The sequence below is a fragment of the Cygnus olor genome, chromosome 2 (genome assembly GCF_009769625.2).
Source record: "Cygnus olor isolate bCygOlo1 chromosome 2, bCygOlo1.pri.v2, whole genome shotgun sequence".
Classification (NCBI taxonomy): domain Eukaryota; kingdom Metazoa; phylum Chordata; class Aves; order Anseriformes; family Anatidae; genus Cygnus; species Cygnus olor.
Genome location: NC_049170.1, coordinates 41,378,335 through 41,405,761, shown reverse-complemented (window position 1 = coordinate 41,405,761; position 27,427 = coordinate 41,378,335). Strand labels below are relative to the sequence as shown.

Below are 27,427 nucleotides of genomic sequence, written 5' to 3'. Positions count from 1 at the left end.
GTGTTATGAACTTTCTGTGAAGGCCACTAGAATTAAGCATTTTATCATTATTTATACCCTTTTGTCTATGAATTTAAAAGAAGGCAGTTGAACAGATAAAAAAAAAAAAATGTAAACATACCTTTTGTTTCCCCTGTTCTGCCTTATTCCTTTTGTGGACATAGTTTCACATACATGTTTTTAGCTCCTTTGTTTGACAATTTTTTCAAAGAAGTCAAAAAGTGGTTTCTGTTTATGTAGGCTTGTAATTAAAGTATTTTTATTCCTGATGAAATTTTGGAGAACTAGCATGAGATGTCTAAAGACTTTCAGCCTTTTTCAGTAGTATCTTTTGCAAGGTGGAAAGTAAAATTTTCTTCCAAAATTGCAATTTTCTAAACTCATTGAGATTGTGACTTTAAAATTTCTTCCCTTAAGCCTATAAAAGCGAAATAAACCAAGCTGATTAGAAAATCGGTAACTGCTTGTGGAATATGCTTGTGTAGTAATAATAGGAGTGGGGTCTCCTGCTCTTGTACAGAACATTGTTTTGCTGATAGGCAAAGAAAATTTCAGTCAGTCATCAACTAGCATCATCTCAGTGCAGCTTGGAGAAAGTCTGTCTAGTTTTTGAAGGGTTGTATTCCTTCAGACTTTAAAGTGATTTAAGTTACTGTCACTTCTACATTCATATTTTTTAACTGACAAAGTTCTTTCTACCCAAGCATTTTACTTGCTAAAGCACAGATGAATTAAAAACCTAAAGCAACTTGAAAGACTAATTTTAAACTTCAAATTCACCGTTAAAGCTAGAAAATTTTTCTGTATGTACCCACTTAATCCGTAAACAAGCTTCAAATACAAATACCTGGAGCAAAGAAGTTTATCTTCTGCCCTCTGCCACCTGTCGTTTGAGTTGTCCTGTACTTTAGTTATATTGACTTCTTCAATACCCCCATTTTTTTTCAAAACTATTTAAAATTTGGGGATTTATTTTTCTATTTAGTTCTCTGTCAGCAAAATATCTTCCTTTTTTACAGAAGTTGGAAGTAAAACTCAAGTAATACTAGCCACCCCTTAACTTCATTGAGCAAAAGTTAAAATTGCTGCAGGAGTTTGCTTTTGTGATTCTTGGTGAATCAGTAAAAGTAAAAGCGGCTGTTATTTTGTACCCCATATTCTGTACAATTGATGAGAAATTTAAAATAGACTTGATAATGCTGCAGAATACAAAGAAAAGCCAAAGAAAGCTAATCTAGGCAGCAATGAAACCACACCTCTCCATTCCCCATTTTATTGCTTATTTCAGTGGAAGGTTTTTCTACCTTTCCAATGATTTTCAATGTTTCTTTTAATCTGAACATTTTTCATTCAAGGAAATCATATGAATATACTTACTTTTGTTTGCTTAAAAAGATTTGAGGTCCTGTCCTCAAAGTCAAACTTCTCTGAAAGAACGTGCCTCATGATGAAATTAGTTCTCTCCCTTGAGACTCTAGTCAAATGTTTACCATTTTGAAGCACTCCCTTACAGCTGTTTCTGTTCATCAGCTTGAGGTCTCCTGCTAGTGTCTTACTGAACAGTTACATAAGATTCCTTTGTGCCTCTATTACAAATTTCAGATCATTCATTACCTCAGTTTTTCTGTACTGGCATCAGTCAGTCCATTTGGTTCAATTAGATCACCGTATAAGTCAGTTCTGAAGTGTGCTTGGAAGGAATTCAGAGTATTTCAGCAGAATATGTCTTGTCATAGTAAAATATTTATTTTTGTCAAGGTTGTAAAGCTTGACCAAGAGCTCTGATCTCTGTATAAGAGACATAGACCTTTTCTTTGTAGTAGGAGATGAAAGAAAGTAAGTACTCATAAGATTTTTTATTTGCTCTCCAGATACTGGCTTCAAATATTTATCTTGGGTTAAAAATAATGGGAGGAAATCCCCAATATATTGCACCTGGGAGAAACTAAATTGATAAGACAACATAATACATCCTCAACCTATCTATGTTAGGTGTTTTTTCTAATAACTGTTTTCCACTTCTGAGAACTATTATTATTTTTTTTTAACAACTGAGTCTGTAGTCCCATCAGCAGCAGAGCTAATCTAACCGTTTACTGTCATCAAAAGGGGTCATATTCCCTTTCTTCTCTGTACTCTTTGTATATATACAGTGGCTGGATTAGGTTTTTGTTGCATTAATGTGTTGAATTGGTTTATGCTATAATGTGATAGCTAGCACAAATTTATTGGGTTGATTACGACCTGCCTCTTTCATCATTAGCAGTGTCAGAAAGTAACAGACTTTTTGAAGTCAGATATAACTCATGCTTCACAATGGGGCAGGGTGATGAAAATACATACTAGTTTCAATGTTTAGAAAATGTTTCTACTATTGATGAAATTCAGTCTAAATAGGAAAGAACTAAGCATTTGAACAAGTAAGATGTTATTCCACTCTCACACTTCCAATTCAGACACTTCCAGAAGGTGCCCAAGGGCTTCTGTCAGCTTCTCTAGCTACAATTCACTTTGGACTTAAGCTTTAAACCAGCTACAGAAAGAACCCAAACCATACTGTTAGAAGACAAATCATTTTGAGATGAAATCATTTGGAAAATAAAGGCATTTCACATGAGCTTTCTGGAAAAAGAGGGCCTATTGGAGATCTGTTACATCCTAACAATGGCTATGGATTTACACGTGTAAAAGAAAACTAACAATTATGGGGTATATTCTAAAATTCAGAAGCAATATGAATCAGAATCACAAGTAAAGACTGAAACTGTACAGACTTCTATCAACTAAGAAACAATCACAGAAAAGCTGTCCATTACCTAAACGAACAAAGCTAATCTGTATTTCATAGGATTTAGAAATCATTTTCTTAATACAAAGAAAATGGAACAATATCATAATTGAGTAACATCAACTGACATTAATAAATGCACAACACAAATCCTACAAAGTGTGGCAAATGCATCTTAGAAAGATTCATATCATAGGTTAAGAAAAAGTAATTGTTTTGTATGAAATGGGATTAGAGCCTGTGGATATAATCATGATTAATAACAATAACAAATGAAACATTCCAGATTAGCAAAAACAACTAGTATTTGAAGGTATGTGTCCAGTAGCCTTTTATCCCATAGTTATATCTGAATTCAAAAAGGTAACCTTTCTGACTTACCACTTCCAAAGTTTAAATATATAAGTGAATATTTCTTCTTCAGGGTCTATTATGCTAGGGTTCACAGCTAGGAGGTGAATACATTGCCTTAGCCAAAAGCTGTTTTTTTTTTTTTTTTTTTTTTCCTCAGTAATGGTGTTAGTTGAAATAGTTGGAAATATATCTGGAAAGGCATTAAGCAAGGATAACCAGAGAGTCCCACTTTTCGAAGGATAAAGGGAGGAATTGTGACAGACACTGTGAATGTTTTACTTTCAGCTGTTGTGGTGCAGTGGAGGAAAAAATCCTATGCTGTCTTTCTGCCTGTCTTTCCGCCCATCTTTCTTTCATTTTCCACTGAAATGTTGCAAGGAATTTCTTATAAGCCATTCTTTCCCCCTTCTGCATTTGGGCAGTAGCTGTAAGGAAGTCCAGGTGACTGCTCAATTGTTGCAAGACAGGTGGCAACATGGTTACATAGCTACAAGTTACTGCCCTGTGGCCGGAGTGAAGACGGAATGACAAAAGAGAAACTGTAAAACCAAATTTTCTTTGTTATCTTATAACTTAATGAGCATTGACTTCCAACTTTGACTGCTGTATGACTACAGGAACTAACCTTATTTGAATCTTGTTTATAAGACTAAAAGCTATTAGAAAATTCAATGTGTTGTGTTTTTTTTTCTTTCTTCATCAAGGGTGGTAGGCATGTTGATTACGTGGTGGATCAAGTTGTGGGCAAACTGATAGAAGTGGTGAAAAAGAAGAATAAAGCTGGAGTTTCAGTGAAACCATTTCAGGCAAGTGACATTGTACAAAAATGCTATGTATATAAATGTATATTATTAAAGATGAAGATGGTAATTTTGTTAAGTAAATTGCTTTCTTTGTTTTCAACAGGTGAAGAATCATATATGGGTTTTTGTTAACTGCTTGATTGAAAACCCGTCTTTTGATTCCCAGACAAAAGAAAACATGACATTGCAGCCTAAAAGTTTTGGGTCCAAGTGCCAGCTATCTGAGAAATTTTTTAAAGCGGTAAGTAAATCTTATTTCTTGTTTTTAGTGAAGCAGAAATTGACAGACTGGATTATGTATGTGCATGTTAGGTAGCTGAAGATTAATTGGTGCATTATGGTACCCTAGTAATAATAGCATACTATGAAAATGAGATGGAGGAACTTTTGTTAATTCTCTGGCCTTAATAATGGAGGCAATGACTGTATTTTGATTGTTGCCCCAGATTTAGAAGTGAGTTTCATTTTTTGCAGATTCTGGCATTTATTTTAGTAAAATGAATTTGACTGTAGTAGTAAGGAGAATGGTGTTATTGCTAGTACTCTTGGCATCAAAACTTAACTGCTTGTATCGTATTTTATTCCTTTAGTTTTGTGTTACTAATGGCATTCTTACAGGCCTTACAGGAAAAATAACAATCTCATGTTTATTCTCCAGAATTTGTTATATACATTGTATTTCTATCAATGTGTTTGGTTTACAGTATTTCTGGTTTCCTGGAAGTTTGAACGTTGATCTTCAGACATGTTAAATGTGCAGCAGAATGTCTAATTGATGAGTGCTGTATTGCGAAGGATAATGAAAAGCCAAAGTTTGCAATTGTTTTGCTCCACTTTTTTTTGTTTGTTGTTTTGTTGTTGTTTTGTTTTTTAATGTGAATTCAAACCTAAAGCAGTTTTTGCTTAGAAGATATGGATATGCTATCTTCGCTGCAGGTGTATTTCTTGAAATGTACCAGTTTCTCAAGTGGTTGTGATAATAGTTGATACATAGAGTCTTATTTTTAAATGCATTTGGGTCTTCCAATTATTTTCAGAATTTCCAAAGAAACCTTAGATGTCCATATTATATCCTATAAGATTAATTTTGCTGCCAAAGTCCAGGAAGCAGGAGCTTAGTACCTAAAATGTCTCAGCACATCAACCACACAACATAACACATCCTCATATTAAATCTTGGTCCACGTATTCTCTTTCCTTACCACCAGTTATACAAGGTAGACAAAAGAATCTGTGAGAGTGTTGTACTTTAGTTTTGTGTGCATGATGTGCTACACAGGTATGTGTTAATTCTTTGGCCTTTTACAGGTTGCATTTTTTTTAAATGTAAAGGGTCAGTAGCTTAAAATTGAGAGATAAGAATCTGCCATGTTAAGTTTTATTTTTCTCATCCACACTTCTGATCTGTTGCTTACAGGCCTCTAACTGTGGTATCATAGAGAGTATTTTGAATTGGGTCAAATTTAAGGCACAGACTCAGCTGAACAAAAAATGTTCATCGGTGAAACACAGTAAAATCAAGGGCATCCCAAAACTGGATGATGCTAATGATGCTGGTAAGAGCACTTACTTTTAATATCTTTAATTTTTCACAGATATTTTCACAGAGATCATCATTCTAAACCTGACTTTCTTTCTAATTCTTATGTTTATTTTTTAATGAAAACCCATATAGCTTTATAAACAAATTTTCTAAACTTCCTAGTGCTAGAATTAAAGCAAGATGTTGAGTTTGATATTATGAATACCATCCTCTCTAGGCTGGAGAATTAAGATAGCTGGACAAAAGCAGCAGCCTAGTTCCATAATGAAAGAGCATGCATTTTCTAATTGCAGTTTCCTGCTAAGTAGTGCTACCAGTATTCTGTTCAAGAGGTGGTGGAGACCTGAGGGAATGATTCAAGTGACTTTATTTCCATGAGACTTTAAATGGCCTTTGGTTCCTGTCTGGGTATTTTGGGCAAACTGGCAATCTCTGCTGGCTTGATTCATGGCATAGATAGGAATTAAGATCAGCTGGCAATCTTTGTGCCAATAGCAAATGTCATTGAATTATTTGAGGGGCACATGTGACCGAAGAACTTGAAATGGCATTAGTTTCAACATGTTGATATTAGTTGATTTTTATACATCCTTACCCTAATGAAAGATACAGAAATTGCAACGAAATCTTTTAAGTGAGTAATAACATGTAAGACTGCTAAAGACTGTTTATCTTCTCTTGCCTTTAAAATGGTATAGTTATAGGTGAAGGAATTTGAAGGAAAAAATGTTTCCTTTTTACTTGATTGCAGGAAAAGGTTAACATTTTGTTCTGTTGGCATTTAGTATCGTTTGCTTACTAGACTTACAGAAACATGCATCTGTCAAAGGAATACAAATTTCACAACCAAAACTGTTATTAAGAGGACACATAATTAATCCTTTTGAGGCAAAATATGACATCTGAAGAACTGGATAACTGATAAAATACTGAAAGAAAACTCAAAAACAAACAAAAAGCACCCCAGAACTTGGATAGCTGTTACTCAGATGTTTCTCTACTGCCTGGATGTTCTTACATGCAGAGCAGAAACTATTTAACTCCCAGGAAGGCTTACCCAGGTATTAGTTTACTGAAGATCTGTGGATCTGGATACATAACAGATATCTCACATGCAAGGCATTTCACATTCAGGTGTGGACACACAGGAAGGCAAGAGAAATTCAGCTGGTAAACAAGGTGTGTTGTTGTATTCACACTCAGCCTGACTTTCTGAAGTGCTGTATATACCGGCAGAAATGTTTTAGGTTGAAGGATTATAAGTGACATATTTAGTTAAAAGTTCTTCAGTCCTTTCTTTTTAAGACTGAAGGTACCATAGGGGTCACCTGTTTGCTCTTGAAAATCCATAGGAAGTTTTTGTTATTGTGCAAAAGAACTAAGCTAATACTATAATAACCTCAATAAAAAGCTGCTTTCATTGAGAAAGGGAAGGCAGAGGATGGTACAGAGAACTGACTTCTTCAGTTTTGCTGAGAATGTGCTGGTTGCTCTGCCCTTGAGAACTTGTCTTAATGAATTTTAGTTGGTGACTCCACCTGACTGAAAGCTTGAAGTTTCTCCTGAATTCCATTATTTTTTAGAGCCGTGTCCAGAAAAATACCAAATAGGCACATTGTGCTTCCATGAAATTAATCACTAATGATCACATAATTCCAGAAGATGGTGCACCTGGATGACGTTCAGATTTGTTTTCTGCAGTTCATTTGGGAAAAAAGGCTCATATATATTCTAAAACAACACACTTATTTTTCTTGGTATTTGGATTGCACCTTCCTGATGGCACTGTAGCTATACCTTTTGACAGTGTGAAATACCTGTGTGATTTAGATTCAGTTAAGCTATATGTCTGACTTAGTTGACCAAAGATGCTGAATGTAAGTTCTGTGTAATAGGAAGAGGCAAATTGTTTTCTACATACCAGGTGAGGCAAATCAATGTACCTATTTTAAATGTCATCTTCAAAACTTTGTTATTAACAATAGATAAAAGCCAACCAGCTTCAAAGTCTTTGCAGTCTTTCCTGCCATTTGGCACTGATAAGATAGCAAAAGTGCTTAATGAGCATTTGCACCCTTCGAAGAGAGTGGGTTCCCTTTTTGAAAGTGCTTATCAATTAAAATATCTATTCAACTATTCCAGTTGCGGTAAACAGAATATACATGTCATACCAGTTTTGAGCACACTCATATAACTCAGATATGCATAATGTATGTGTTTAAGTAATTTCCAGATAGTCTGTGAAATGGTAAAAGTTCAGAAGCAATTTGTTTTGGGGTGTTTTTTTGTTGCTTTGGTTTTTTTTTGTTTGTATGTGCAGGTTTGTTGGTACCACTACCTAAGACATGCCACTGCATTCCATTTTGCTCTTTGCCACGTAGTGATCTGTAGCGTGTTGCTGAGGGCAAGGATACTCCTTCCTATTGTGTAGTTTTAGTAGTATGGAGGATCATCGCTAAAAGTAGAAATTCAGCCTATTCAAATTATCTGACATAGAGTTTAGGAAGAGCATTCATGACTGATTCTATCATATTCCTATTGTTTGAGTTGAAAAGCTAAGCTTTCTGTTTTTTTTTGCCTTGCTTCTACTTCTTCCTGAACTACAGGCGGCAAACATTCCTTGGACTGCACGCTAATCTTAACAGAAGGAGACTCCGCCAAATCTTTAGCTGTCTCTGGCTTAGGTGTTATTGGTCGAGACAGATACGGAGTATTCCCACTCAGGGGCAAAATTCTTAATGTTCGAGAAGCTTCTCATAAACAGGTAAGTAGTCTTCTCAATTCCTTTTAGCCAACAGATAGATGTCTCCTCCTTATTTTTGATTTCTAGGGGTATATCACAGTATTTTCATTTTTATTTTTTCATGAAAATCAAGTGACTAGGGTTTCGTAAAGGACCACCTACTTAAAGCCTGTAGTAAAATCCTAAGCTAGAAATATTGAGTGAAGTACTGAGATGATAAATATATTTTTTTCACAAATGCAAGAAGATTCTTCTATGACTTATACCAACACTTCACATGAACACTTAAAAAATTAAAATTTTATATTCTCTAAATTATGTAATTTCATTGACTCCCAACACGAAGCAGTATCACTGTTACTCATTGCATTACTTCTGTTGCCCTCCATACTTTGTCTTTAGTAAAAGTATTGCAGTAAGTGTACTGCAATAAGAGTATTGCAGTGCTGCAGATGCCTGTAGAAATGATGGAAAGAGAAGGCAGCTTTGTGAGATGACTTTTAGTTATATCCTTTAGTTATCTTCCATCCTTCTGTAGAGTGCTGTGGCTGTGGAGGAGCACTGATATAGTCTTGAGGATTTACACATACAGAAGAAATTTTTGCAGGTGTGAAGGCTACAGGGGGCTTAGGGATGAGGAGGTTATAAAGTTGAGGTAGGGATGCATTGAAAAAGTAGCTATAAACCCCACCTAAAAAAAAAATTGGGATATTTCTGAATTTCTGTGTTTTATACTAACTGCTAATATAACTTTTTAATACAGATCATGGAAAATGCAGAAATCAACAACATCATCAAAATAGTTGGACTACAATACAAGAAAAGCTATGAAGATCCAGAATCTCTAAAAAGTTTGAGATATGGAAAAATTATGATCATGACAGATCAGGTTAGTCTGAAATTCACAAGTTTTAGTATATACATGGCTTCTTAAAATGTGTTTTGCTGCGGTCTTACAGTAGATTATATTTTTGTGCATTATAACCTACCTCTATGTTATGAAAACATAGATGTATTCAGAGGGAATCCCTAATGTGTGAGATTTCTTTATGGGAATAATTTGTCTATACATTATTTTGGTTACTCCAAATGAACAACAGAACTTTGCTGTACTGTAACAGAGAAGCCAAAGTAATAATAAAAATATGTATGAACAAGAATGTTTTGATTGCTCAAAAATTTGTTGAAAGTAAGTACAGAATTGAACAGTAGATGAGGCAGTGATGCTAGTCTGGCAGAAACTAGAATGAAGGCAATTATTTCTGTGTATTGTCATGAATTGTGTGTTTATTCTGATTTGTAGAAGGCTAGGTCGCCTATGCTTTAGATAATTGTAAAGGTTTGTTTGTTTGTTTCTCCTGGAAAGATCAAACTATCAAACGTTTTAGCACCAATGAGAACCAATGGGCCAGGTTTGGCTTTCTTCCACAGAGATTCAGCTCCACGTTGTCTGGGAGAGCTGTCCATCAGATAAAACATGCCATAGGCAAATAAACCTGTGACCTGCACCTGTGCACGTGGTTTGGAAGAGCTCATTGTTAGCTCTGGGATAGGGCTGTTCACAAATGGCTATTTGACACCCAGGTTCAGTTCAGAATCCAAATTAAACCTAACTGTTCCCTTTTATGATTTCTGTCAACAAACATGGTTTTAATGTATCCAGGCCAGTGCATTCTGTTTATCCTTGCAACTAGACTTTTTCATACATTGCCACTCTCGTTTTGGTGTTGAGATGGGGGTGGGTTTTTTGTTGTCTTAGTGTGATCTGACATTTTACGAGATTGCCTCATGTTCTGATTTAGGATCAGGATGGATCTCACATAAAAGGCTTGTTGATCAATTTTATTCATCACAATTGGCCATCACTGTTGAAACATGGTTTTCTGGAGGAGTTCATCACTCCCATTGTAAAGGTATGGGTTCTGTTAATGCAATTTTATTTATTATTTACGGTACAACAGAAAAGTTAATTATTTTTGTTTTGTTTTTTTTTTGAAGGCAAGCAAAAATAAGCAAGAACTTTCATTCTATAGTATTCCAGAATTTGATGAGTGGAAGAAACATATGGAAAATCATAAAGCATGGAAGATAAAGTACTACAAAGGTTTGTTTAAAACAAATAAGTTAACCTCGTGGATCTAAAAATAAATAATAAATGGATGTTACAAAGTTTTATTTATAGCTGATTTCATGATACTATCTTCTGCAATGGTTTTATTTAAGGGGTAAAATGTTAAAACTTATATACAAGGGGTAAGATGTTAAAACTTAAATTCCAAATATGGAGTAACTGTTTTGTTTTGTTATACAGGTTTGGGTACCAGCACTGCTAAAGAAGCAAAAGAATATTTTGCTGACATGGAAAGACATCGGATCTTATTTCGATATGCTGGTCCTGAAGATGATGCTGCCATTACACTGGTAAGAACTTATAAAAAGGATTCTCTATGATACTTTTTAGTTTCCGTTGTTCACTGAACGTGAGGAAGTCCTAGCAGGTGAGGTTTTTTTTGGCATGACTGAATAAAAAATACTTTGGGGAGAGAAAAAAGCTTTTGAAAAATGTTTCAAATTTTGGAGTAAGAGCCTTATCTGTGCTACAGAATTAATTCTACGTTCTGCTTAGTAGCTCTGATCAATTTTGTGTGGTGTAGATATCAAGGAACACTACATTCAAAGTTGCTTTTAAAGACAGAACACACTAAAGAGTATTCTGAGTAAGGGAATAGAGCTCAAATCGATGGCGTTTTGCACCTACTCAGGGACCTGATTTTTGTTTATGAGCAAATTACATCAGATAATAATAATTTATTCTTTGAAGATATGTCAGTGTGGCACGTGTGTATTCAGATATGTCCTGCACATTTGAATTTGAAATCTTGTAGGTAGTTGTGTTCAGGTGTTTTGAACTGACAGACACAGTCAGTACACCAGGAAATTATTTGTTTCACAGAGAACTTGAGGAAGGAGAAAGAATGGAGTGTCTAGAATGAACTGTTTTCTCAAGATGTGTTTCACCTTCTATATACGTTAATTTACTATTTCAGTTTTAGGTGTTATTAGAGAGAAAAAGGGGTAGGAGAGAAAAATAAAAATGGGAAAATGCACATATTCAGAAATGAGCTCTCTCCTTACAGTTATATAATAACTTTTTCATTATACTGTGGATCCAGTAAAATGATGTGTTTTTACTAACATAAAAGGCTAGTAAGCAGTATGTACCTGTTCTCTTGAAGGAAAAAAAACACACGATGTGTCAGAAGTTATTTGTACTTCTCATTTTACTTCTGCCCAAGATGCACTGAAACATAATCCATGCATATGGTTCCCCATCCAAGAAAAGTGTGTTCATCTAGATAGTAAAAGTGTCTGTACGTTTGCATATCCATTAAGAGAGAAGAAGCCCTGAACAACCTGATCAAAAATCTGTATTCTATTTCTGCAAATACACCACGATTATTGTTCAAGGAGAATTTGTAAGTTCTCTTAAGAGTTCCAGACAGAAGGTCTTTCGGTTCAAGGGAAGGTAGAAGAGTTCAGTTGCAATTACAGCCAAGCAGATTGATGTCACTGTTGATGTCAAGCTTAGCCCTAAAGGCAGATTCTGCTCCTACTAAGAATTCTTTTTATTGCCTTTCTTTTTATGCTCTGTGATCATTCTTCACTGACTGCCTCATCAGTACCATTACCAAGTACTTAGACGCTATTGTGGAAGATCTAGTCTTCTGCTTTCTATTTTGTTGTTCATACCCTTCACCGTGTCTTCAGTCTGTTTTTCAGAGCCTACGTATAACTGTACAAGATATTCTAGGGCTGTATAAAGTTGGCCCGTTAATAGTGAATGGTTTACATACAGGATGGTCTGTATTTATTTTAATGATGTCTAAGGCCATATTACCTGTTAAGGCCGGTACTCACTATTGTCTAAAATTATATCCTGACCGTTATGGATGAAATTAGTCATTTGTTACACAAGGAAGCTCTTAACAGAAGTTCCACCTGTATTCCCGTCCACATCTTCTCTGCTGACAGTTATAATTCCAGCCTCAAGGTCACCGCTGGGCATAGTGGGTCAAAGATTGTAGGGCCTACCAGGTCTCAAGATAGCTCTAATCAAGAAAAACAATAATTATTTCACACAGTAAATTCTTCAGCATTATGAAGAACTTTTTGCTACAAAGTCTAGCAGTCTTAGAATAGCAGTTCTAAGTGAAGAAAGGAAAGGAAACAAAAGACATTCTATTTGAACATAAATATTCAAGAATAATTTTTATTGAAACTTTTTATTCTAATTTTTATGTTGATCCAGCTCTTGTTCATTTGTCGCTGCAGTCGTCTAGGAAAAGTATAAATACATGGAAAAGAATTAGAATAAGACTAATTAAAATTGTTTAAAAATATTAAAAAAAATTAAATTAAAAATTAAGAAGAGCCTAATCTTAAGCCTACAGAGGTCTGACATTGTAAATTGTTGAGCTTTATTGACAAAGGTAGTCAATCTGATGCCAAACAGGGTGATATCACTTAGTCTGCTTCTCAGTAAGTTAAAATTAGGTTTTATTATTTAATGTGAAATATCATGATCTCCAAGGAAATGAAGCTATTAATTGAGATCTTCTGGAGTGCTCCAGTCAGAGTCCTTTAAAAAAGACAGAGATGACTGTTCTCTTATGCAGAAGAGTAGTTGAAATCATAACATGATGGAGTCTCTGTATTTTACACTGTAATAAAAAAGGTAGTACCTCAACAACTCACTGAATTTTCCCAAATTAGTTGAAATTTTGCTTAAGCCACATTTTTTATGCATTCTACTGTTATTTCTTCTGGAGAAGAAACTCAACTGGAGGGAAACTGTTTCAGTAACAGGACAGACAGAGCATTCCTGTGTCATTTTGTAGTGATAAGTTGTTGCTTTAAAGTGACGTCTTGTATTCATAGAGACTAAGGCCCTCAGTCAGCTGGCCTAAACTCTCGTTTAGTCTTTTCATAAAATGTCAGTTTTTTCAGGCTGTCAATTTTCTTTGAGGACCAGAGCCAGTCACTCAGGAATAGCTATAAATTATTGATGTGTGGTTGATAGAGCAAACAGGGCATGGAGAGGACAAGAGGAGTGGAGTATATTTTATAATACCTTTGGTTAATTTTCTTGATGACAAATTAAATGATGAACCCAACCTTAGAATTATTTATGGAAAGATCACAACAGCTTTAAACAAAGGACAACTCTGCTGTGAAGAGAGGAATAAGAATTATAACATTTTTCTAACTGCATACAGATTTCAGGAAGTAATATAAATTTAAATGGTGATCAGTGAGAGAGATGTCAGTTAGAAAAACCTGCTGCAACAATGTCCAATAGGCCATGAACCAGTATTGCTGCTTAAACATAAGCATTAATTACATGGTTTATTTTGTCCAAATAAATATTATTGAATACTTAATCAGATAGTGCAGTACATATCAAATTGTGACTAAAGTAACATATATATTTACACAAACATGTATATGCTGTTACTGTAGTGAACCTGATTTTTTTCAGGCCTTCAGTAAAAAGAAGATTGATGACCGAAAAGAATGGTTAACAAACTTCATGGAGGACAGGCGGCAGCGTCGGCTACATGGTCTTCCTGAGGTGAGTTCTAAATAATGGTAATAAATCTGGTGGATGAGATTTAAACATACTGTAGTTTTTGTATTAAATGAATAATGTATGTGGGTTTTTTTTCCAGCAATTTTTATATGGTACAGCAACAAAACATTTGACTTACAATGACTTCATTAACAAGGAGTTGATCCTTTTCTCCAATTCAGACAATGAGAGATCTATTCCTTCCCTTGTTGATGGTAAGCTGATAATTCATTATGATTTGTTGGAACATTCATTTTTATTGTTTTTTAAACCTGTGATTTATTTTGGAAGTCAGTGTATTCAGATGGGGAATAGAAGACTTCTATATTTTTGTTTAGCATTCGTATGCTAAGAAGTTGCAATGTTTCTTCTGTATGGAAGCTTAAGCTGATGCTTTGCAGCCTTTTAGCTTAACCAGACCTCTTCCCTGGGACTGTACAAGTGCTTTGTTTCTAGTTAAACAGTCAGAGTAAACAAGTCTTTTAAGTGCTTATAATAATTGCAATTCAAGTTGGCAGCTGAGCGTAGATGGTGAGTTTTCTTCCTTCAGTTGTATACCACAAGCATTGTTTTAGTGGTTAATGACCCTTCCTGTAATTTTGCTAGGGTTCTGTCAGTCAGATTTGCCAACTCTCCCCTTGCAATAGCATGAGCATGAAAAGAAGCAGCTCACACTACACACTATGTGCTTCATTTGTAAAGCTGTCTCCAGACATCGTGAACAGAAATTTCTGCCTATGTTGTAAATATACATATACTTACTAAGACATGAAAAAATGTTCTTGGGGTTTTGTAAGCAAACAAAAAAAAGCATTTCTCCCCACTTTCCAATACACTTTTTATAGCAGAGGTGGTCAGCCTTCTTGACACTACAGACCCACACCAAAATATTCATGCAGCAAGTTTGTACAGAAATGTAAGAAAATGAGAAAGGAACCTTTATATGTATAATATGTACACATACTATACTGCAAAACCACATAAATAACATGTATACATAATGTAATATTAACTGTGTGTTTATATATATCTATATATCTACATTACACATTATTATATATATAATTGCCATGAGTCACTGTCAGCGTTAGCTGTAATTCTCCTTACTGGTCATGGGTCTGTGAACTGCTCAGAAGGTAGTACCTGAGCAGTGGTTTCTGTTCTTCAGTATCATAGGTGATATATAACAAGCTAGTCTGTTGGCAAAAAATCTCAAAAAATATGAAGAGGAAGAACGCTTTGACCATCTTTTCAGTTACAACTTTCTTATTTCTTGGTGATTCTCCTGTGTAAAGGAAATTCTCTAGGTCTGTTCCTCTAAATAGATCTTTGCTATGAAAACATGATGCAGGCCCATTATAAAGAAAATTGAATTTTATGTATTTAAATGAAATGGAGATTGGAGTCATGTCTTTTTATCAATTTTTGCTCTTATGTTTGACCCAGGTTAGTAATGGTAATGTCTAGCAATACTGTAGTATAGTTCAGTAGTGTGAGTTAAAACACTGAATAGATCAATAAGCATATTTTAGTTAGCAGTTCTAGATAATATGCAGAAAAATGATGCAATCCCTTCCACAAAGATGTTGTAGTTAAAGTATTCTCTAAGTGTACCTAAACAGTAAAAGTAAATCAGAAGATCAAAGAGTCTGGCCTCTATCTTAAAACTTTAAAAGATATAAAAGGGAGATAGATAACATATCTTTCTGTTGAATTTTAATGAGTATTTGAGACCTTAACAGAAGTTAAATTTCAGAGTGCTTTAAAATATGTGCAAGCTACAATTACAGTTGTCACTGCTGTATTTGTGTTGATTCTAAGGAAAAATATGTTCCAAGGAAAGAAACAACTCTTGATTTGCAGATGTATATTTAGGATATTCATTAGAACAATATTGTATGCTGCACAGTAATGACTGGCTAAAAGGGTTGAGTTTCCACTTTTCTGGTAACTTTTTCAGTTTTGTTAGATAATCATTTATTTTAAAAGAACTGAGATATTCATTTGTTATTTTGTTAGTGTTACAGTATGTATTTATTTCCATTTAAAGTTTAAGCTTCTTTCAAGAAATTAGAAATGAGAATAAGACAAAAAATTATTTTTTAAAAACCTGTGCTTGTGTATGTGTTGAAAATGGGATATTATTCTTAATAGGTTTAAAACCAGGGCAGCGCAAAGTGTTGTTCACTTGCTTTAAGAGAAATGATAAACGTGAAGTAAAGGTTGCTCAGCTGGCTGGTTCTGTTGCCGAAATGTCAGCTTATCACCATGGGGAGGTGAGTATGAAGAATAGAAAAGTTGTGAGAATTTATAACCTATGTAAAATACTATGGAAATGTTTATTGTATTAAAATTGCAAACCTTTGGAGTGAATCTACAAATCACAGATTTACTTTTAAAGAATTTGAACTTAAATTAGTAACTTAATTAGTATTTAAGTTATTTGAACTTAATCAGTGTTTAGCTTAATAAGACAATGTGTTTCCATTCTTTCCAAGTCTTTGTGCACAGTGGTATCCCTAGTAGTTTGTGGATTGTGGAGAAACGGTAGATAACTAATTACATGGTACACTTCTTCCAGATTCTCAATTACAGAAACTATGTACTAGGGCAATTTTTTGTCTTGAACAAGAAATAGAGTCTTTTAAGGTAAGAAGAAGAGATACTGTTCTTCAAAAACCTGATGCAGTGTTGGAACAAAGATTATTCTATCTCCTTTTTTGTTATGTTTATCTGGAGTATTAGCAAGAGCTGCAAAATTAATTCTCTCGCTTTATCCCTTCCTCTTTCCCTTTAAAAGTAATGAGTAGTAGTTTGTGCAGGAGAAGGTAAGTGCAATCAATTTGTGCTGTTTTCATTCCTTCAGAGAAGTGCTTTAGAGACAATGGAGAAACTTACGGGGTTTTCATAAGGATAGAATTTAAGGACAGGGAGACAACGTGGCTGTAAAAGAGAAGGCACTATGTTTTGCCAGTAGCTCCTGTAAGAGGTTTGCTATGTTGCTTTTGTAGGTAGACTACTTTTTTGAAATTGAAGTCAGGTTAGTCACACAATTCCTGGGCATTTAAAATATATCTTACTAGTTGATTAGGAAAGAGTTTATTTCTCACATTTATTACTATGAATATGTATTTTCTTGCAGCAAGCTTTAATGATGACTATTGTCAACTTGGCTCAGAACTTTGTTGGAAGTAACAATGTTAATCTTCTACAACCTATTGGTCAGTTTGGTACCAGGCTTCATGGTGGAAAGGATGCTGCCAGCCCTCGTTATATTTTCACCATGTTAAGGTAAATACAAATGTACAGCTAAATACATACTTCTGAAAAGCCTTGTTATCAAACTAATTCTTTCACAACATTGCAGAGGGGTTTTTTGTGTGAGAGAAATGGGGGAGGAGTGGAGTATTTTGATGGATGTATGTGCTCAAATTCTGCCTTACATCTGTAAGTGTTTTTGCACCTAGTTTGTTCTGCATAGATTTTTTATACATTAGAGTTTTGTGGGAATTGTAGCTTTTAAGGAATTAAACTTTGAATTGTAAGTAGGGAGATTGAAAATGTAGATCACTTAGATCAATTGCCAATCTTAAATTGTGACTTGTCATAGAAGCACCTTTCAGTTTCTCTGTTCAATATGAAATCTACTAAGTTTTGCAAAGGAAAATGTATTGCCACCTGGTGATGAGTCCTTCAACTCAACAGTTTTTTGCAAGTTGAGAATGATTATTTTCCTTTCTGATGAGTGTCTTCATAACAAGCTAAATTACACATACATAGTTAATAATGAAGACCTTATTTAAGTGCTGATTTTTCACAGCCTTGAAATTATAATACCTTGAAATTCAATTTAACATGCAGAGTGTGAGAATTTCCTGTTAATTGTAAGCTTTATACATAAGTATCGGGACTTATTCCCCTTTTCATATATGTTCTTTGTGTAGCAGCCTAGTTTTATACATTCTCTTTTCACACGAGGTGCTGGAAATTGTGTTCACCCAGGACAATTTCCTACATGAGCAGAAGGAGTCACCACTGTAGTTTTTTTTTTTTTTTTTTTTCCAGAAACTCCTGGGCAATGAACTTTTGCAAATACTTGCATATTGTGTTGCTTTATTATTGGGTGGGTGACCTACTATCACATTGAACTGTGTGAATTCTGAATACTTCAAAGAATGGTATTTCTGTTGATATTAAATGTTATCAATTATTAGTATATTGTGTACATGTATTACTGGAAAGGAAGCTGGTATCTGTTATTAATACACTATTCCATTGAGAAGAACTTTTTTTCCCTCAGGAGGTATGTACGTTGTATTTTCAGCTTCAGAAAGGCAAAGAGAAAAGAAGACATACAAATAGATTATATCTGGACCCCCTGACTGTTAAAGCATTATGCACTTTACTTACAGGACTCCAGTTAAACAGTTTTCTTCTTTTCCTTTTTTAAAGCCCTTTAGCCAGGCTGCTTTTTCCATCAGTGGATGACAACTTGCTTAAATTCCTCTATGATGACAACCAGCGCGTAGAGCCTGAATGGTACATTCCCATCATTCCTATGGTTTTAGTAAATGGAGCTGAAGGAATTGGTACCGGATGGGCTTGCAAACTTCCAAACTATGATACCAGAGAGATTGTAAACAATGTCAGACGAATGCTGGATGGCTTAGATCCCCACCCTATGGTAAAAATAATAGTATATACTAGTATTTTATATGCTTGCTAAACAAACCTGATTTTATACTCAGAAAATGTGTTCATATCACTCTATAAATGATTGGAATATCTGGCTTGGATTGTCCCAGTAATTTTGAGTAGGAGCTTTACTTGACTGTTGGGATGTGGCTGGGGAAATTCACCTTGAAGCAAAAAAAGTGCAATTTGTTTTTTTCAAATTATTTTGGAGGACTTTTCCTGTGGTCTGTTGACTGCAAGACTTCGAAGTTTCAAGTCTTACATGTAGTTATGCTGCATGGGAGTAGAGTAAAAAATTGTGCCACTCTTTCCTTTCTGAGGTACAACTACTTATCTTCAGCCAAATGTAACATTTCCTCTGTCTTGTGCTTGAATTGTACTTCTACATATTTGTAAGCATAGGAGAAGATATTGTTACTGTTCCAAGAAAATCAGCAGTAGCTTCTGCTCCTTTAGTTAAAACTTTACAAGAAGTTCTTGGAGGTGGTGTATACTTGAAAAAATCTTTGGACAGTAAGAATACTTGTGTGAACCCAGAATCTCTGTAATCAACAGCTGAAATACAAGCTATTTAACCTTTACTTTACAACTAATGGATATTGGTACTTTGTGTTTAATAAGTCATAGAAGCAGAAACATCTCTACTTAGATCACAGTTCATTGCCTCTGAGCAAGTGTCAATTTTCATGACATAGTGAATTTCCTTTTGCAAATTCTTAGGAATAATAATTCGATTTTTTTAAATTAATGCGATCCATTGCCCTTCCTTTAGGACTCCTAGGCCTTCTGTGTAGTCTCACAGTCAATTGAAGCTTCACTGTGGTTGAAAGAGGCAGTTCTGCCTCCATCTAGCTCCTTTCTGTATGCTGGTATGTGTTTGTGGCTGCATGGTAAGCTGGATAAGGGAATCAATTCAGTTAAAAAAAAAAAATCCCCACCCTGTTAGTTAATTTTTAAACTGGATGGGTTCCACTATCTTTGCCAAACAGCACATGAATGAGAAAATGGCTAGGGGAGGTAACACCACTTCTCCACTTCTTTCAGTGCTGATGTAAAGCTATTGTGAGACTTCGGTGTTAATCTGAATTCTGTCATGCCTTAGCTGCACTTGCAGTTTCCTGTAAAAATGAAACAAACAACAACAAAACTACAACAACAACAAAACCAAAAATTAAAAAAAGAAAAAAAAAATCAAGCAACAAGAAAAGCCACCTTACTGGATTCAGCTGCATCTTCTTAATTGTGTATCTACTCTATGGACTATAAGATACTGGTTTCTGTCACTTGCATGTGTGTATTCTGTTTTTTTTTTCCATAATATTTTTGCTATGACTTAAGATTTTCACAGGCATGAGAGGCTGGTTGATGGATTAGTGCAATATAAAGCGATAGCTGTATGGTGTATGGGAAATAAATATTTTTTCAACATCTTCTTGTAAGATTTCTTACCATTCCACTGTTTTTTGTTTGTTTGTTTGTTTGTTTTGCAATTTCAGCTCCCAAACTACAAAAACTTCAAAGGAACCATTCAGGAACTTGGTCAAAACCAGTATGTAGTCAGTGGTGAAATATTTGTGGTGGACAGGAACACAGTAGAAATTACAGAGCTTCCTGTAAGAACATGGACCCAGGTTAGTAGCAGTGAAATACACTTACATAAAAAACCAAAACCAACAACAGGCTTTGTGTTAAATTATGTAATCCTACATAGATGACTTTTTTCTATCACTTTTGATCATTATACATACATGGAAGGAAACATAGTTTCATTCTTTTCTGTGCCTTTGTGGAAGATGGTTTTTTTTACTTGTGCCTTCTACTGTCCATACTACAGCAATATCTGCTTCTCCTGCTGAGTTAATATATTCATATTAATATATTAATATATATTTCTCTTTTGAGTAGACTTGCCTGTCCTTCTTGGATGCCTCTTAGGTTTTTTGCTAGTTCTAGCCTTCATTTCGCAGATTATACTGCTTCTGTAAATTATCACTGGTATCAGATGTGATACACAAGGAGTTGAAATCTTAGGTTGATTGTTAGGTTGGTTTAAGGAATTATGAATTTTAAGAACTGTTTCAGTTTTTGGCTTTTTTTTTTTTTTTTTTTTAAATAGGTGTACAAAGAACAAGTTCTAGAACCCATGTTGAACGGAACTGAAAAAACTCCAGCATTAATTTCTGACTATAAGGAATACCACACTGACACAACTGTGAAATTTGTTGTAAAGATGACAGAAGAAAAACTTGCACAGGCAGAGGCTGCTGGATTGCACAAAGTTTTTAAGCTTCAAACAAGTCTTACTTGTAATTCTATGGTAACTTTTTTATGTTTAGCTATCAGAATCCTTACAGTTGCTTGTAAACTCGAATGTTTTTTGTAGTGGTTTTGGCACTAGATCAATTCTGTGCCTGACTGAGCAAATCTCTCTTCATATTTTGCTGCTGCCAAGAAATAATTGTCAACTGTTTGAATTCATTCTTCCTGAAGATATTGCAAGTCTAGCTTTTTTGGTCATGTTGAGCCATACCATTTGAATTTTGAAACTTCACTGGAACTGTCTGGGTATTGAACAGTACCATGTATTTGAAATTATTTAAACAGTAGAAAAATTTATTATTGATGACAAATATTAATTCAATATGGATCAACAATCCCAATTTAGTCCTAATGGATCTTTCAAACCAAATTATACAGTCTCTGGGTAGTTAGTTTCCTATAACTGAAAACTTCCCATGCAGCTAACCCAAAATGATTAATGTAAAGTTAATCATTCAAATAACTTTTCTGTATTATAATTAGATTTGAGTTTTAAACTTGAGACAAGTTCCATTTTCAAAATTGCACTTTATGCAGGACCTGTAATAGGATATCTGATGTTTCCACCAACATAACTCCCAGTTTAGGTTGTAAGGTATAGAAAGTGCTATCCTTCAGCTGCTGAAGACATAATGGTAATATAAGTTACTTTTTACTGATTCATTCTGTTTGTAGCAAGATGGGAGTAGGAATGTGAGTAAACTTACATGTGTATTTATTACAAGAGAGGGGCTTGAATTGTTATACAGTTTCTGTCTGAATATTCCTAAACAATCTGTGTTTACAGACTGGAAAAAACAGAATTCTAGTCTTTGTATGGCAGGTACTACTTTCAAAGATTATCACAAGCAAAACTACCAGTACTGTTGTTATCATTATTGTATAAATCACAAGCTATGTGAAAATAGGTTTAAATTTGATTAAAGACCATGTGACTGGGAGATGATAAAGGCCTTGCTCAAACAATTTTGTAGATTATTTTAGAAAAGCGAATATGCCAAATAAAAGTGATAGTACTTCTCACAGTTTTGAACAACCATATGAACTACTGTAAAAATCTGTCTTCAAATTAATGTTTTAGCAGATTACAATAACTTTTGCACCTCAATCCTGCATTCTCTGCTTTCTGTGTTTGTGTAGGAATTCATCTATCCTAGTGTAAGCGTCTTAAAAAGTTAGATGCATATGTGAGCTAGTTCATTATTCATCCAATTCCCAAATAGATGCTTTAGACAGATGAATTGCTCTCTAGAGATTCTTATTTCTTTCAGCTGACTATAGAGGGCGACTAGGGTGACTAGTTCACCTTTAAATGTCTAAACTGGAGGTGTCAGAAGTCAGGCAGGACTGATTCCACCAGTGTGTAAAAATGATTTCTTACTTTGTGCTTGAACTTGAAGGATTTCTGGAGTGTTTGAAGTGGCAGTTTTCACAGCTGAATTTAGAGATTATTAAAGATGCTCTTCAACTGTTACGTTAAATGGTTATGAATCATCAAGTGATGCTGAGCTTGTGCTTTAGGATTTAGGTACAATTAGACATTCAATTGAACTCAGGCATACTTCTCTATATACCTGTTTTTCTGCTTGAAAGTATTACCATAAATCTCGTGTTAAATCTACTTCTTCAAAATAAAATCTATCCAGCTATGTGCTCTATAGTTCCACAGTACGGTTTGAACTCACAGTCTTCAAAATCCTGCTCTTCATATGATGCATGTATATGAACGATAGAAATAAACTCATACACAAAGCTTGAGTTATGCAGTCTCTCTCAAGGAGTATATTTTGTATTTTATAGGTGCTATTTGATCATATGGGATGTTTAAAGAAGTATGAAACAGTGCAAGACATTTTGAAGGAGTTCTTTGATTTGCGATTACATTATTATAGTTTGCGCAAGGAATGGCTTGTGGGAATGTTGGGTGCAGAATCTACAAAACTTAACAACCAAGCTCGCTTCATTTTAGAGAAGATACAAGGAAAAATTACCATAGGTGAGTAAATACTCTCTAAAATGTGAGTTAGAATTGATAACAGTAGGGGAAAATCTGGAATTTATTTAAAAATAGTAAAACATTCTTGCATGTAAGGTGCTTTTTTTCAAGACATGTATTTATTTATTTATTTTTGATTGTGTGTGTATCTCGTAGAGAATAGATCGAAAAGAGATTTGATTCAGATGTTGGTCCAGAGAGGTTATGAATCTGATCCAGTTAAAGCCTGGAAAGAAGCACAGGAAAAGGTAATGATCTGAAATCTCTGGATGCATTTGATGGTATTGTTATAAATGATATTCATTTTTTCAGATGTTTGTTTTCTAGTAGTCTAACTTATGACACAACACTTGCAAAAGGTTATTTGTTACTCCCTCTCATTGGCTTCCATTCTAACAAATATAAACTTATATAGAAATATTGTTGCATAATATCAGTAATGCACATAGATAATTCTAAGAAAACTAGATAACCAGGGTTGCAAATGAGAACACAGAAGACTGAATTTTCTAATCAAAACTGGCAACTTGACTTCTGACTGGATGATACGCTAAATGCTACATCAGTTATTCCAGACTTAAAACTGATATTTCTCTTTTTATTTGTTACATTATAGTAAACACAATTATTTATATAGAACCTATTAATCAGTTTTCTGGAATGAAACTTGAATATTGTAAAGCTATGACTCTTGAAGTTACCTTAAGACTTACACAGTTTTTTGTTGCTCCAAAAGAGTGACAAGTTTAATTTCATACTTTAGTACAGGAAGATGAAACTACTTTCAAATTTTTGTCAACTACTGCTTTTCTGGGCCATTACCACTGCTTTTGGCTATTTTTTTTTCATTTCTCATTTGATTTGTTTTGCATTTTTTATTACTACCGTATTTTAACTCCATGCAGTGTAGTATTTTATAGCAAAACTATCATTAAGAGAAATTTTGATCCACCTTCAAACCACAACTCTTACATTCAAGGTTATTTTAGCAGTTTGTATAGAAAAACACTGTGCTAATTTCTAACGAAACAGATGCACATGCATATCCAAAGGGCCAAGGACTCCAGCCTATGTGAGATACAGAGGAGGGTACCAATTTCTGTAGCTGACAGGATACAATGCATATGGCTAGCATTAGGTTCAGCTCTATTTTCTTAAATCAATGATTAAACAATACCACTATAGAAAGGGACAGGAACATGGGTTTTTGGAAAGGTACAGAAAAGTGTTCATGTCATTGAATCCATGAGGAAACACCTTACTACTCCAGCAAAGTGTTTTGGAGGAGTGTTAAGTACATGCATAGAGCTAAGATTATTAATGCTTCTAAAACTGAATGTTTCATTTTAGGCAGCAGAAGAGGAGGACCCACAGAACCCAAATGATGATGCATCCTCTGCTTCTGGCTCAACTTCTGGCCCTGATTTTAACTACATCTTAAACATGTCTCTGTGGTCGCTTACAAAAGAGAAAGTAGAAGAACTAATTAAACACAGAGATTCAAAGGTTGGTATGCTGTGGGAGGCTTGTTCTGAAATGATTTAGTAATTACTGATGTTTCTAATTACTATGTTCAGTTTAGATAGTATTTACTTTGGCTGTAACTTAGTAACTTCTATATTCTATTTTCACATTTTAGGAGAGAGAACTAAATGACCTTAAAAGGAAATCTTCGTCAGATCTCTGGAAAGAAGACTTAGCAGCTTTCGTTGAAGAGCTTGAAGTATGTTTTACATATATTTCTAAAAATATGTATTAAAAATAAGCAAAATTTAATAATAATAAAAAATAAATAACACATTTTGAATTAAAAACAGATGGTCCTCCAAATATAGGGAAAAGTGGGAAATCAGTTTTGGATAGTTGAGTTCCTAGTTGTGGTCTTCAGGGATTTTTTCTTACATCTATACAATATCATGCTTTTTCCAAGTCAGTGAAAGGAAAATTACCAGAAGCAAATTCGTTTTCCGATGACTCAGAGATTGAGAATTGTAGCTAGGAATAGTAATAATAATAGCAGTTGTACGTGTTCTAATCAGTTGTGAGGCAATAAGTATTGTCAAATGCAGAGCAGTACATCTAGGAACAAAGCACGTAGACTGTAAATATCAGATGAGGGTGTTTTACCTTGCCTCATTAGCAACTCTGGAAAAAGTTAAATGCATATTGGTGGATAACTTGCTGAGCCTCAGTTTTCAGTGTTGCTAGAAAGTGGCTGATGTAATCTTTTTAAGGTAGCACAGGATAATATAAATAAGACATTTATTTTATTTCTTTGTGTGTTCGTTGGGCAGCTGCAATTCAAAATATTCTGTTCTGAAGTCTCCTTTTCAGCTCTATGTTGATATTGTGAAAAAAGCTGATGAAAAGTCTGAAAAATGTATCATTCAGAAATTACTCTAAAAGCCAGCTTCTTGCTTTAAGTGCCAAAAGACTGAAAAGTTACATCAGTACCTAGATATGTATATGAGGAACAAAACTTGATAAAAGAAAGATTTTCAAACCAGCAGTGTCCAAAAGTTCATGCTTACTTAGGCTTGAATGAAAGTATAATTTTTAACTACATGGGGTAATTAAGAACTTACCAAGATTAAGTGGTTGGTTTTCCATTACTAGAATGTGTATTATAATTCATCTGACAATTAAGGGAAGCCTTATGCTCCATATTAAGAAATTAATCTTAAATAACCGCTGTGTTCCACTTTGTCCTTATTAAAAAAGATTTTTTTTTCTCCCCCACACACGTTGTTTGTCAGAAAGTAGAAGCACAGGAAAGAGAAGATGTTTTGGCTGGCATGGTCGGCAAACCAATTAAAGGTAAAGTTGGTAAACCCAAGATGAAGAAACTTCAATTGGAAGAGACCATGCCATCACCGTTTGGTAGAAGAATAGTTCCACAGATTACATCTGCCATGAAAGCTGATGCCAGTAGGAAACTGCTGAAAAAGAAAAAGGTAAATCAAACCATTGTTGTAGTTACAATTATTTATTTAAATGCTGTATTTTTCTATGCTGGTAACATAGGTCCAAACCACTAGAACCCACTAATGCTGTCTTTATAATGTTTTGCTGACTCAATGCACAGATAAGTTAATACTGGATATCTTTTCTTTTATGTTTGAAAGTCTCTTTTGACTACTTATTGTTGAGGTGCTTTTGCTGATTTTTTTTTTCCTTCCAAGACTATTCAACAGATGTTAATAGAGTAGTCTACTTTCATTTATTATTTTCTACAAAGTTGTATTGCAGTTTTATCTTGAAATTTTAAATGTATAATTTTATTTTGCCCAACTTTTTTATATTTTTAGGGTGATGCTGATTCTCTAGCAATAAAAATGGAATTTGATGAAGAATTTGGTGGTGCGCAAGCTGAGGGTGGTGGGGATGACTCACTGAATACGACAGCCTCAGCAACTAAAACCCCCAAACTGAAGAGAGAGAAGAAGGAGCCTGGTAAGGTCCTTACACAGTCATCATTAACCTTAAATGAGTACTAATTTTGCATTAAATATATTTTTATATATTTAATAGGGGGTTGGAACTTGATGATCTTTAAGGTTCCTTCCAACCCGAGCCTTTCGATGATTCTGTGATGATTCTATATTTTTAACACACGGTGAAAAGGGAATTATACTATGGTAACCACTATTTCATGTGATTTTCTTCCTTAAAGAGAAGTGTGGAAATAATTGAAGTACTTCAGCATTACAGCATACATAGAGATTAACAGCAGACGTAGTAAATGCTGGAGTTAAATATGTAGTCACTTCTGTTATTGTTTTCTGCTTTTACTAACTTACTGAAATTTCTGTTAAGTGAACTGCTTTTCTGAGGGTGGGGGTCGATTTTTTACATCTGGTTTTGAGGGGGAGTTCCAAATTTGTTCTAAATCTTCTATGTGAGTAGAAAAAACAGATTATTTTTAACATAATTAGATTAATTCTGTTTAAATAGAAATTTCTACCTTGTTTGTCCTCTGACATTGAAGGGCCAGCACTGACCTTCAGTGTCAGTGTAATAGTACAGACTGTAGAACTTGATTAAAGACATCTATTTCCGATTGACGTATTCAGTCATTCTGACTGTTTAAACGTATGCATGTTATGGCTTGGCTTAATAAGTTAACCGAGTACACTTACGACTGAGTTGCCTACATAAAGCTCAAATCCAGCCTAGCCAATGTTGAGCCAGAGCCCATTAGCCCAGCTTGACCTGAACTTGCCCTGCAATTGACTGACTTGTATCCCCCAATATCCCCCCTCTGCTTCCCATGTTAATTGGATTTTTCCAATAGCTGTTTGTGATCCTGTTCTCCAAATAATGGAAAACTGTTCTTTTCCTGGAAAATGCCAACAACCTTTAAAAAATGGAAATTTTCAGAAGAGCTAAAACTTCAAATAAGAGACTTTTATGTTTTTCTGTCATAAAAAAAATTTGTTTGGCAGCAGCAGGTCAGGTTCTGTGTGAAATTATTTCATCACATCGTTAAATTTTCCTTCAGGAAGTAGAAGAAAATTTACAATGTTTAAAGAAAGCCTTTTTAGGATAAATTGTACT

The 27,427-nt window shown here is 34.5% G+C and overlaps 1 protein-coding gene across 1 annotated transcript in view; it reads left to right on the top strand.

Moving 5' to 3' along the window:
• Positions 1-27,427, top strand: part of TOP2B (DNA topoisomerase II beta) — a 64,539-nt gene that overhangs the window by 30,805 nt on the left and 6,307 nt on the right. The window contains exons 9-29 of the mRNA XM_040550264.1: positions 3,847-3,948; positions 4,049-4,186; positions 5,363-5,501; positions 8,095-8,252; positions 8,995-9,120; positions 10,034-10,144; positions 10,230-10,335; positions 10,543-10,652; positions 13,771-13,863; positions 13,961-14,075; positions 16,015-16,136; positions 17,003-17,151; positions 18,313-18,544; positions 20,052-20,186; positions 20,672-20,872; positions 22,675-22,870; positions 23,027-23,118; positions 24,221-24,376; positions 24,510-24,593; positions 25,627-25,824; positions 26,179-26,323. Of these exons, the coding sequence (XP_040406198.1) occupies positions 3,847-3,948; positions 4,049-4,186; positions 5,363-5,501; positions 8,095-8,252; positions 8,995-9,120; positions 10,034-10,144; positions 10,230-10,335; positions 10,543-10,652; positions 13,771-13,863; positions 13,961-14,075; positions 16,015-16,136; positions 17,003-17,151; positions 18,313-18,544; positions 20,052-20,186; positions 20,672-20,872; positions 22,675-22,870; positions 23,027-23,118; positions 24,221-24,376; positions 24,510-24,593; positions 25,627-25,824; positions 26,179-26,323 (2,908 nt within the window). The remainder of the gene's footprint in view (positions 1-3,846; positions 3,949-4,048; positions 4,187-5,362; positions 5,502-8,094; positions 8,253-8,994; positions 9,121-10,033; positions 10,145-10,229; positions 10,336-10,542; positions 10,653-13,770; positions 13,864-13,960; positions 14,076-16,014; positions 16,137-17,002; positions 17,152-18,312; positions 18,545-20,051; positions 20,187-20,671; positions 20,873-22,674; positions 22,871-23,026; positions 23,119-24,220; positions 24,377-24,509; positions 24,594-25,626; positions 25,825-26,178; positions 26,324-27,427) is intronic.